Genomic DNA, 9,607 nt, shown 5'->3' with positions numbered 1-9,607 from the left:
TGATAGACCACAGCCCTTCAGAGATGTTTGCACCCCATTCCCACTGATGCACCCCCAGGACCAGCTCAGCTGAGCCCCCCCCCAGGACACTCACACAGACTTTCAGGAAGTTGGGTGCCTGCTCAGTCAGCATTGTCTGGAAGTCATTGAAGTTGAGGAGGTCCAGCTGACCCTCACGGATGCTGTACTGGTGGAAGATGTTCACGATGGATTCCAGGGCCTTTTCCAGAGTGCAGTTCCCTGGGAATTGCTGGTCCTTGGGTTGTACGGCGGTGGTGTGCGTGGACATGGTGGGATACCTGCAGACAGAGCTTGGGGCCGTCAGGGGACAAAGCCAAGCACCCCACACCGTGCTGCCAGGCACTACCAGGTTGTGCTGCTCTCAGCAGGTGCCACCCCAAGGCAGAAACTTCTCCACCCCTGCTAACAGTGGCACAGAAATGCCATTACGTGGTATTAACCCACCACCCCAAAGGGGGAAACGGAACAACACAGGTGTGATACGAAGTGATGCACAAAGTCACTTCACCCTCATCCCCCCATCTGCTGCAGGAATCCCTCCAATGCCACTCACCCTTGTCTGCGAGGAGGTTTGCAGAGGATGGGTCCGTTGTAGTGATCCCAGCTCCTGGATGGCCCTTTATATGCACCCGAGGATCTCTTTCATCAGAGGCAGTGACACACCTGGTGCAAGCAACAGCTTGAATTAGCATTTCCCACCCCTGGAAATTGCGAGGTGGGACCTCTGTGCCTGTCCCCATCTCGGTTCCTGGTTGCACCCACCGGGCTTCAGAAATGCTGTCCTGCCACCCCCACGTCAGGACAAAGAATGGGGAAACATCGACAGAAATGCGGAGCCCGCCAAGCCGATGCGCCGAAGCTGCGGGTTTGGCAACGTGCTGAGCGTTCTGTCCTCTGCCACACCAACATAGCAGGAAGATGGGATGTTCAGAGTGATGTGGACGTGTTTTTAACACGGTTGCAGGCCCCGTGTTTTCTGCATTATCAACTGGTTGAACGCAAGCAAAGATGGAAGCGTTATCTTCATGCAACGGTTGGGATTCCAGATGATTTTCCATTATTTGCTACTTTCACGTCGCTGGCACCAGACTTTCCCTCTTGTTCTTTGGAGTAAACTGAGTTCAAGGAAGGAAAAAAAATCCGGGGTCATGGTCTGTACTGCCCTGAGCTTCAACTGGAGGTTTTGCAACAGCAGCAGGTTCTGAAAGGATGAAGATAATGACAAGATGTAAAAATTAGACAGGAGGTTCTGGGAAGAGGTGGGGACACAAAAACAAAGAGTGTTTTCGGAGGGCGCTTCTCGCAGCCGGGAGCAATAAGCAGATCTGTTGCATGATTTTTATTCTGGTATCCCTGACTCACTTTATTGTTTCTTTCTCTTCCTTCTGTCATTAAGGCTTCTCGACAGTCCCAAATTGCATCCTCATTCCCCACCTGTCATCACCAGGAGTCACTGGGCGGTGTTTGCTGTGTCCCCTCAGGGCAGGGCCACGGGTCCTCCGCTCCCACCCACCTCAGTGATGCTCCCCAAACCTGCAGTGATGTCCTGGAGGGGGACAGCACCCAAATGGGGAACAAGAGCTGCTCCCCAGTGGCTGAATCGCAGCGTCGGAGAGCGACGACTGGCGTCCCTGGGTGCAAACAACCACTCGGCCCCACGTTTCCTTCCCCAACTTGGTGCTGCCAAGTCCCCCCCTCCCCAAGCCTGAGGTTTCCCTCTCCATGCACCGCTGCCCGCAAATGCACAGCTCCATCCTGCTTTTGGGTCAGGTCCCCACAAGCAGGTGGTGGCACGTGGACCTGCTGGATTCCAAGGAACTGCCACCCTGCACAGACAAAAGCATGGGGCTGCATCGTGCAGCACTGCATCCCCAGAGCCCCTCTACATCATTTGTTGCCCCTCTGCCACACTGTGGCTAGCAGGAAACTGCTGGTTGCTTTGTGGGTTGCAAAAGCATCACCTCCATCTCAGGGTTACCAGCTGAGCTGGGTCTCAGCAGCATCCAGAGATCCCATTCAAGGGCAGGAGGGGCTGCCCAGGACACCCAGTGCTGAGGTGTGGGGTGCAGGGGACAAGCACTGCTGTGCAAGGGGCTCAGGGAGCTGGTGGGGATCTGCTGGGATGTGGGCACTGCAGGACACAGCCACATGAACCAGCCCAGCACGAGCTGTGTGCAGCTTTTCTCCCCCCCAGGGAACAGCAGGATGGATGGGGATGCCCTGTGCCACCCCCTCTTCCCATGTCCCCACATCCCATTTCTGCCACATGCTGTCTGCGTGTGACCTCCATGGCTGCAGGTTGAGCTGGTGCGTGTCCCCCCCCCTCCCCCCAGACCACAGGACACAGCACAGGTATGTTTGGTGCACAGAGAAAAACAATTTATTTCAGTGTCATAGGCAGAGGCAGAGAGAGCAGCCTTGGTTGTGTGCTCATGGGCAGACGGGGGAGATGCTGCTGCTGGAGGAGCACAGCTCTGCAGGAACGGCCTTAATGGTGGGGACCGTGGCCATGGCTGTGGCTGTGGCCATGTCCATGATCGTGGCCATGTCCATGGTCATGGCCATGGTCCCCAGGCTTCTTGTGGGACCGGTTGTGGGCATCGATGGCCACGAGGCTGAGCGTGGTGAGGAACTCGGTGAACTTCAAGCGGCCATCGTGGTTGCTGTCAGATTTGGCAAAGAGCTGCTTGATGTACTCATCAACAGACGTGTTGGGCTGCGGGAGGACAAAATGAGTCAGGGCATGGGGTCCCCCACAACCCCACAGCTCCATCCTGGCGCTCCGCACTTCCCATCACCTTCATCACTGACCCAACTCTGGGGATGGTCCATGCAAAATTGCCCAGTTCAGGAGAACCCCATCAACCCCTCACCCCCTTCAGAGAGTCTCAGCCCTCCCGTGCCCCAGGAGAGCACCACCCATGGAGCTCCCACAGACAGACAGACGCTGAGCAGCGCAGCGCACCGGCACGGTGTCGGCGAGGAAAGGCTTGGCGTTCTCCTTCAGCAGCGTGGCAAATTCATTCCGGCTCAGGTAATCATCCATTGGGTTCCGGATGGCGTAGTGGTGGTAGATGTTGATGGCGCACTCCAGCGCGAGCTCCAGGTCGGTCTTCATCTCACTGGGAAACAAAAGCAGCCAAGCATTACAGAAGAGGCAGAGCCCTCCAGGAGCTCCGCTTGGGGGTCACCACTCACCAACAGATGGTCGTGGGGTTCCTCCGACAGCGATGTGAGCAGGAGAGCAGCGGCAGCGGCGCTGGCTGTGCGGTGCAGCGAGGGCTCTTTTATACTCTCCCTGAGCTACGATTTGTGACACCCTCGAATAACTTTGGGACGATAACCCCAGGAATTGTGCAAGGCCACCGCACGGCACGCAGAACGCCCAGCAGACACATCATGCCCAGCTCCAGGAACCGACTGCTGCCGGCGTTAACAAGGGAGGGACGCACCAAACTCGTTAGGGCAAAACAAGGAAACGCCGAAAGAGACCTTTGCAGAGAGCCAGCAGAGCAGGTCTGTGGTGCTGCAGGGGATTCCCCATTTGGGGTTCCCGGTGGAGATGAAGAAAGTGGGATTTTTCTGGAGCATGCGGGGTGTTGTGGGTGAGGGTCTCCATGGGGTGATGGTGGTTTTTACCACTGTAGATGTGGTTCATCCCAACAGGGATGTGGTGTCTGCCCTGATGCTTGTTCTGGGTGGAGATGGCACTACAGGGAGCTGCCCATTTGGGGTTCCCAGTGGAGATGAAGAAAGTGGGATTTTTCTGGAGCATGCGGGGTGTTGTGGGTGAGGGTCTCCATGGGGTGATGGTGGTTTTTACCACTGTAGATGTGGTTCAAGGGGAATCTGGTGTCCGCCCTTATGCTCGGTTCTGGATGGTGATGCCCAGGACTGCTGGGGGATGCATCCCACCAGTCAGCAGTCAGCATCCCATGTCAATCACCAAGTAGCCTGCCCAGCAGCTGGCAAACTGCTGCAGATCAGGACTTGCTGAGTGCTGGAAGCCTCCCAGACGGCACTTCCCAGCAGCAGTGATTGCTGCCTGATGACAGCAACTGTTGGCATTGGCATTGGCAATCGCTGCCAGCCACTCCTATTGGGGTCATGGCAGTGTCACCACTCATGAAGACCCCACAGGATCCCAGTTGTGGGGCTGGGAGCAGAATGCTTTGTGTGCTGGAGGGGAGAGCCCCCTGGGGCAGCCCCACCCTGCAGTGCCGAAGCCCGTTGCCCCATCCGCGCTCCTGGGAGTGCAGAAAACCTGCGATGCCCATTAGGGATTTTTGGAGATGGGAAGGACAGAGGCTCCTCATCACACCTCCTCTCCAGGAGCATGAGGAACTGGTTCCAGGAGGAGCATGCATTGCAAAATGGTGAAACAAAGAGAGGTCTGTACGATGCGTGCACCTCCCTGAGAGGGGGTCCCTGCTGGCGTCGAGATAGAGCAGCAGTTATCAGGTGATAACTGTGTGTCTGTCTGGGCAGGATGCAGGGACACGCATGCAGCAGCACGGGGGTGTGACAAGGATGCACCATTGGAAAGGTGCAAAGGGACACAGATGCGCCACATGGGGAGGTGCGAAGAGACACGGCTGTGCCACGTGGGGGTGGGAGGAGATGCACGTGTCCCGTGGGGCAGATGAGAAGGGACACACATGCATACAAACACTGTGAACGCTGGGCTGCCCTCTGCTGCCCACTGCGCTGCTGCTTTGCTGGGTGCTGCTTTCCCAATGCCATGGGGATGGAATGGAGGTGGGGATATAGCAGCGGGGTGGGCACAGGGCATGAGCGGGGCCAACAGGGTGGGATGCTCTTCATGCATCGCGCCAGTTCTGATGCAAAAAATCCCAAGTCTGGTCTCGAAAGGACTGAGGGCTCATGGAGGGGGCAGAGTGTGCCCCCACCCCACCCCACCACACAGCGCAGCCACATTCAGGTTCTCCACTGATCTGTGAGGCTTTAATTCCTCTGAAGTTCAACAACGACCACAAACGCAGCTGCAAATCTTTACAAAAAGTTTTATTAGACCTCTTAGAAGCCATTGGGAGGGGGGCTCAGCCCTACTTGTACTGCAACAGGGCCTCGTTGTAGATCATGGCCAAGGCACCCAGGAAGGTGACGTATTCCTGGAAGTTCACCTCCTGGTCTTTGTTGCGGTCCAGGTCCTCCATCAGCCCTGCAATCTCCGCATCCTTCAGTTTCTGCAGCCCCACAGAGAACAGAGCCATTAACAATCGGGGTGCCAGGGGGGGATGTGGCCCCGTGCTTACCCAGAAAGGGGGACCACAGCTGGGGGGGCACCATGGGACCCAGCCACGAGCACATCCCCAACCCACGTCCCCTCCAGCAAAGCACGGGTGTTCGCACCGTGTCCCATAAGGGCAGGTGCGGGGGGCAGGGCTGTGCCATCCCCCCAGGTGACGTCACGCCTCGTGTCACCTCCCACCCTGCCCATCCCATGCCCATTTTCCGGGTGTGCATCTGCAGTCATTTCTTCTTGGTGCAGCAGTGTTGGTATCGCTGCAGGGCACTCACCGGCCCGATGGTCAGCTCCTTCTGGATCAGCTCCTTCAGCTCGCCCTTGCTCAGGCTGTTCTTGTCGCCCTCCTTGCCCGAATATTTGTGGAAAGTGGCCACCAGGAGCCCGATGGCTTGGTCCAGAGGGGCTGCCATAGCTGTGGTCTGGGCTGTGAACCAGGGCAGAGCTCAGCACCCACTGAACTCCTAATCCAACTCTCCCAAACCCTCAGCCCCCCACAGCCCCCCAACCCCCCCATTATCCCAGCGCTGGGGGCACAGCTCCTGAGGTCCCAGCTCAGCACAGCCCCAAAGGTGGGGGGCTGCTCCGTGTCCCCCCTCCCATCCCAGGACGTTGCACAGATCAGGGCCGTGGCTGTGCTGACTCATAGGGCACAGTGCCCGCCGCCTCCGCACGCAGCCACGGGGCTGTGGGAGCTGCTGGGGGCTGGGATGGGGGGCAGAGGGGGGCACGAGTGGGGCGGATGGGAAGAAGCCTTCTTGAAGACTCCAGTCCCCGTTGCCTCGCCAGCCCTGAGATGGGAAAGGACATGGGGAAGCTGTTGGCTTCCTTCGGGGGTGGGAGGGTCCCCACATCTGGACTCTCTGCACATCTGGAGAGCAGCACAGAGCCCCGGAACTGCCGCAGGGGTTTGGTGAAAAGGGAATGGGGAGGAGGAAAGGGAAACTTACCGCTGGAGCAGGGCAGGATCCGGGAGCGGGGAAGGGAGGGCTGTGGTGCGCAGCTCCTCTGTGCATTTATAGCTGTGGCTGAGTCCTCCCATCCGGGGGGGGCCAGGGTTGGATGGGTGCAGGGATGAGGTGAAGCCACTCCTCTGCACGCCATAACCCCACCCCGGGTGTGAACACAACCGAAACGCCGCTCCCAGGGGTTCACTGGGATAGGGGATGGGTCCTGGGTGCCCCATGGAGCAGTGGGAGGGGGACAGCCCCCAACCCCCCACACTGAGCACATCCCACCGGCTCCCTTTGGCATCGCCAAAGTGGGGCTGAGGTCCCGGCTATGGGGTCAGTGATCGCATCGTCACCAGGGCTGGAAGTTACTCACCGTCCCCGTTATCGTGGTGCCATCGGAACCGTTGATTCCTGAGAGCTCCCAACCAGGAGAAGCGGGGCAGGGTGCTGCCGGCGGGGCTGACTCATAGGGGCAAGCCTGCGGGTGGCTCCTGTGCATGGGAATGGGCACCCACGCAGTCCCAAGTCCAGACCCAAAGTCCAGCCCCAAAAGTCCAGATCCAAAAGTCCAGTCCCAAAAGTCCAGACCCTAAAGTCCAGCCCCAGAAATCCAGACCCTAAAGTCCAGCCCCAAAAGTCCAGACCCCAAAGTCCAGACCCCAAAGTCCAGACCCCAAAATCCAGACCCAAAAGTCCAGACTCCAAAGTCCAGACCCCAAAGTCCAGCCTCAAAACCCAGACCCCAATCCACCCTTTTTGTTCTGTGTCACCTTCCAGCACCTGCCAAGCGCATGTGGAGGGGAAACAGAGACTTCCCATGCATGATAGCACACTGACCCCATACAAGAACCCCGCTTGCAGTTCACACAGAGGACTGGCTTTGGAGCAATCTTTATTGGAAGAGCATTCAGATTGCAGCAAGGGGTGACGCAGCCCGGCTGACCCCCCCTGCTCACTTCTTGCGCGGCATTTTATCGGGGTACTCCTGGAAGAAGTCGTTGCACATCACAGCCACGCAGGCCAGGAACGTGGCGTACTCATGGAAGTCCACCTCGCTGTCCCTGTTGCTGTCCAGGTTGTTCATCAGCTTCTGGAATCCGGCTTCATCCGTGCGTTTCTGAGCATGGAGATGGAGAGGTGGCACCGAGGGTCTCCAAAGGACCCCCAGCCCCGTCCCCCCATCGCACTCACGCTGATGAAGCTGGGCAACTCCCTGGTGAGCAACTCCTTCAGCTCCGCTTTGCTCAGTTTGAACTTGTCCCCCTCCTTCCCCGAGTATTTGTGGAAGGTGGAGACCATCACAGCCAGCGCCTGCTCCAGGGGGCACGACATGGAGACACCAGGGGTCTGGGGGCACCGATGGTAGCTGAGGGCAGATCCCGGTGCAGTGTCACACCCGTGCATCACCACATCCTCCCATTCCCCGCAGCGGGGCTGGGTGGTATCAGGTGAGCAGCCCCCAAAAAAGCAGTGCTGGAGGAAAAGGGGGAGGGGGGGTGGCAGCTGGCAGAGGGGAGCGCAGCCTCCGGTGCTTGTAGGGGAGGTTAACAGCATCTCGGGGGTGGCCAGAGAACTGTGGGCAAAGTGACTCACCAAGAGCTGGAGCTCAGCGATCCGGGCTGGGTGGGTGAGGGCAAGGCACTGGGATGTGCTGCTTTATAGCCTCACCACCCCCCTCAAGCCCCCCCGGACGGATGAGGAGGAACCAACACTGCGTTGGCCACGTATTGGCTGATGGAGATGGAGAGGAACCCCCACGGGCAGCCCCAACTTCCCCCCCAGAGCCTCCTCCCAGCTCAGCCCAGGGGGTGGTTGGGTCCAAAAGCGGAGAAAGTGCCCCTGGGGGGGTTGGATGGAAGGCACGGACTGATGGGGGGACGAAGCATTTGTCAATTTTGTCAGAGTGTCAGAGGAGGCACGAGCCCGAGCGGCGTCGGTCCAAGTTGGGGGTTGGAGATTTCCTTTATTTTTTCTGTTTTTAACTCAAACCACCTGCGAGCCATTTCTGTTTCCCAACGCCCCGTTGTGTAACGTGGCTCTATTTTGGTGCCCGCATGGCCCCGCACGTGGCCGGGAGCGTGAGGACCACAGAGCTGCTGTGGGATGGGGACCAGGGACACCAAACCCCACCAACACCACAACGAGTGTCCTGGGTGGGAAGGAACAAAGCAAAATGTCTTTGGGCAAAAGTGACCCTCAGGCATGGAGCTCGTTAGGGAGCAGGTGCAACCTGGTGTTAATTACTGGGAGGGGTCAGAAGTACCTGGGGCGCCTTATAAAGCTTATGGGATGCTGCTGGTGAGGATGGGGGAGGGTTTGTCTCCAGAAGGTGTTTGGGGATGACATGGGGAGGGGTTTGTCTCCAGAAGGTGTTTGGGGGATGTGATGAGATGTGGGGTCTCTGTCAGAGCTTGGGGCATGAGGGGATGTGGGGTCTCCATAGGGGGTTGAAGGCATGATGGGATGTGGGGTCTCCATAGGGGGTTAAAGGCATGATGGGATGTGGGGTCTCCGTGAGCATTTGGGGACATTATGGTGTTCAGGGTCTTACTGAGGGCTGTGCTGGGGATGCTCTGCCCCATGACAGACCCGAGGGGGGAGGGGGGGAAGCCCAGCTCAGCCCGCCTGGAGTGACTGCACAGTGCATACTGGGAGCTGCCTGCCACAAAATGGGGTTGGGGTCATCTTCTGCCCCCCAGGATGGGCCCATCCTCAGCTCCAGGGGCTGAGGGTCCCTCTGGGCATCTAGCAATGTTTCCTACCCCCCCCACTGAGAGCACAGTGTGTGGGTCTGGCTGGGTTCCTTGCATGAACAGTGCTCGTTCCTGCCTGGTTCCCCACTCCCGTGCTGAGCTGGGGGAGCTCTGTGTTCCGAGCTCATTGCGCCCCAAACCCCTCCTTAGGACAGCAGTGACATTTTGGGGGGGGAGAAGGGAGCGGATATCTCGGTGTTACACCCAGGGACAGCTCTGAGCCTTTTCCAAAATCGCCTCTGGGGGCTGCAGAGTGGAAAATCCCAAAGAGAGACAGACAGACAGACGGAGGCGTGAGTCACACGTGAGGCTCTGGGAAGACTTTATTGCGCAGTGCTGTGTGGGATTCACTTCTTGCGGGGCCGTTGGGCATCGCGGAAGAACTCATTGTACCCCATGGCCACGCAGGCCAGGAAGCAGGCGTACTCCTTGAAGTCCACCTCGCTGTCCTTGTCGTGGTCCAGGTCGTTCATCAGGCGCCGGAACTCCCCCTCATCCATTTGCTTCTGTGGGGGCAGCAGGTTTGGGGTCTGGGAGGTGTCTCCATGCAGAGATGGACAGAAGCCCCCAACTCCCTCCATTCTTATGGTGAGAGGAGGGGTTTTCCTTTGTTC

General features: G+C 58.4%; 3 protein-coding genes, 1 long non-coding RNA gene and 1 pseudogene across 5 annotated transcripts; all 5 read right to left on the bottom strand.

Moving 5' to 3' along the window:
• Positions 1–226: 226 nt before the first annotated feature.
• LOC116217686 lies at positions 227–684 on the bottom strand. The gene is made up of 2 exons (XR_004162376.1): positions 575–684; positions 227–299 (listed from the first exon to the last, which is right to left on the bottom strand). It is a non-coding gene; the product is annotated as an uncharacterized LOC116217686 (long non-coding RNA).
• A 1,700-nt stretch (positions 685–2,384) lies between these two features.
• Positions 2,385–3,329, bottom strand: LOC104916257 (protein S100-A9). The gene is made up of 3 exons (XM_010727302.1): positions 3,220–3,329; positions 2,987–3,143; positions 2,385–2,737 (listed from the first exon to the last, which is right to left on the bottom strand). Exons 2-3 carry the CDS (start codon positions 3,137–3,139, stop codon positions 2,510–2,512), a joined length of 381 nt encoding a protein of 126 aa, XP_010725604.1. The 5' UTR covers positions 3,140–3,143; positions 3,220–3,329; the 3' UTR covers positions 2,385–2,509.
• A 1,696-nt stretch (positions 3,330–5,025) lies between these two features.
• On the bottom strand, positions 5,026–6,352 carry LOC100541081 (protein S100-A6). The gene is made up of 3 exons (XM_003213906.4): positions 6,238–6,352; positions 5,563–5,714; positions 5,026–5,228 (listed from the first exon to the last, which is right to left on the bottom strand). The coding sequence occupies exons 2-3, from the start codon at positions 5,698–5,700 to the stop codon at positions 5,088–5,090; spliced, it is 279 nt and encodes a 92-aa protein (XP_003213954.1). The 5' UTR covers positions 5,701–5,714; positions 6,238–6,352; the 3' UTR covers positions 5,026–5,087.
• A 763-nt stretch (positions 6,353–7,115) lies between these two features.
• On the bottom strand, positions 7,116–7,944 carry LOC100540931 (protein S100-A4). Of its 2 annotated transcripts, none has more exons than XM_003213905.4 (3): positions 7,834–7,944; positions 7,432–7,606; positions 7,116–7,357 (listed from the first exon to the last, which is right to left on the bottom strand). In XM_003213905.4, exons 2-3 carry the CDS (start codon positions 7,570–7,572, stop codon positions 7,193–7,195), a joined length of 306 nt encoding a protein of 101 aa, XP_003213953.1. In that variant the 5' UTR covers positions 7,573–7,606; positions 7,834–7,944; the 3' UTR covers positions 7,116–7,192. The 2 variants fall into 2 exon arrangements, with proteins under 2 accessions (XP_003213953.1, XP_019466806.1); XM_019611261.2 differs by having other exon boundaries at positions 7,432–7,587; positions 7,834–7,931.
• Positions 7,945–9,298: 1,354 nt separating this feature from the next.
• On the bottom strand, positions 9,299–9,596 carry LOC109364632 (annotated as a pseudogene).
• Between the last annotated feature and the right edge of the window lie 11 nt (positions 9,597–9,607).

The sequence above is a fragment of the Meleagris gallopavo genome, unplaced genomic scaffold (genome assembly GCF_000146605.3).
Source record: "Meleagris gallopavo isolate NT-WF06-2002-E0010 breed Aviagen turkey brand Nicholas breeding stock unplaced genomic scaffold, Turkey_5.1 ChrUn_random_7180001880221, whole genome shotgun sequence".
NCBI classification, from domain to species: Eukaryota; Metazoa; Chordata; class Aves; order Galliformes; family Phasianidae; genus Meleagris; species Meleagris gallopavo.
This window is presented reverse-complemented; position numbering and strand designations above follow the sequence as displayed.

Bases quoted from the DNA above. Each gene is read 5' to 3' on its own strand.
- LOC104916257 (XM_010727302.1), bottom strand. From the start codon at position 3,139: ATGAAGACCGACCTGGAGCTCGCGCTGGAGTGCGCCATCAACATCTAC. The intron at 2,738-2,986 runs GTGCGCTGCGCT...GTCCTCCCGCAG, and splicing joins TCCTCGCCGACACCGTGCCG to CCCAACACGTCTGTTGATGA.
- LOC100541081 (XM_003213906.4), bottom strand. From the start codon at position 5,700: ATGGCAGCCCCTCTGGACCAAGCCATCGGGCTCCTGGTGGCCACTTTC. The intron at 5,229-5,562 runs GTGAGTGCCCTG...GTGGGGCTGCAG, and splicing joins AGGAGCTGACCATCGGGCCG to AAACTGAAGGATGCGGAGAT.
- LOC100540931 (XM_003213905.4), bottom strand. From the start codon at position 7,572: ATGTCGTGCCCCCTGGAGCAGGCGCTGGCTGTGATGGTCTCCACCTTC. The intron at 7,358-7,431 runs GTGAGTGCGATG...CTCCATGCTCAG, and splicing joins AGTTGCCCAGCTTCATCAGC to AAACGCACGGATGAAGCCGG.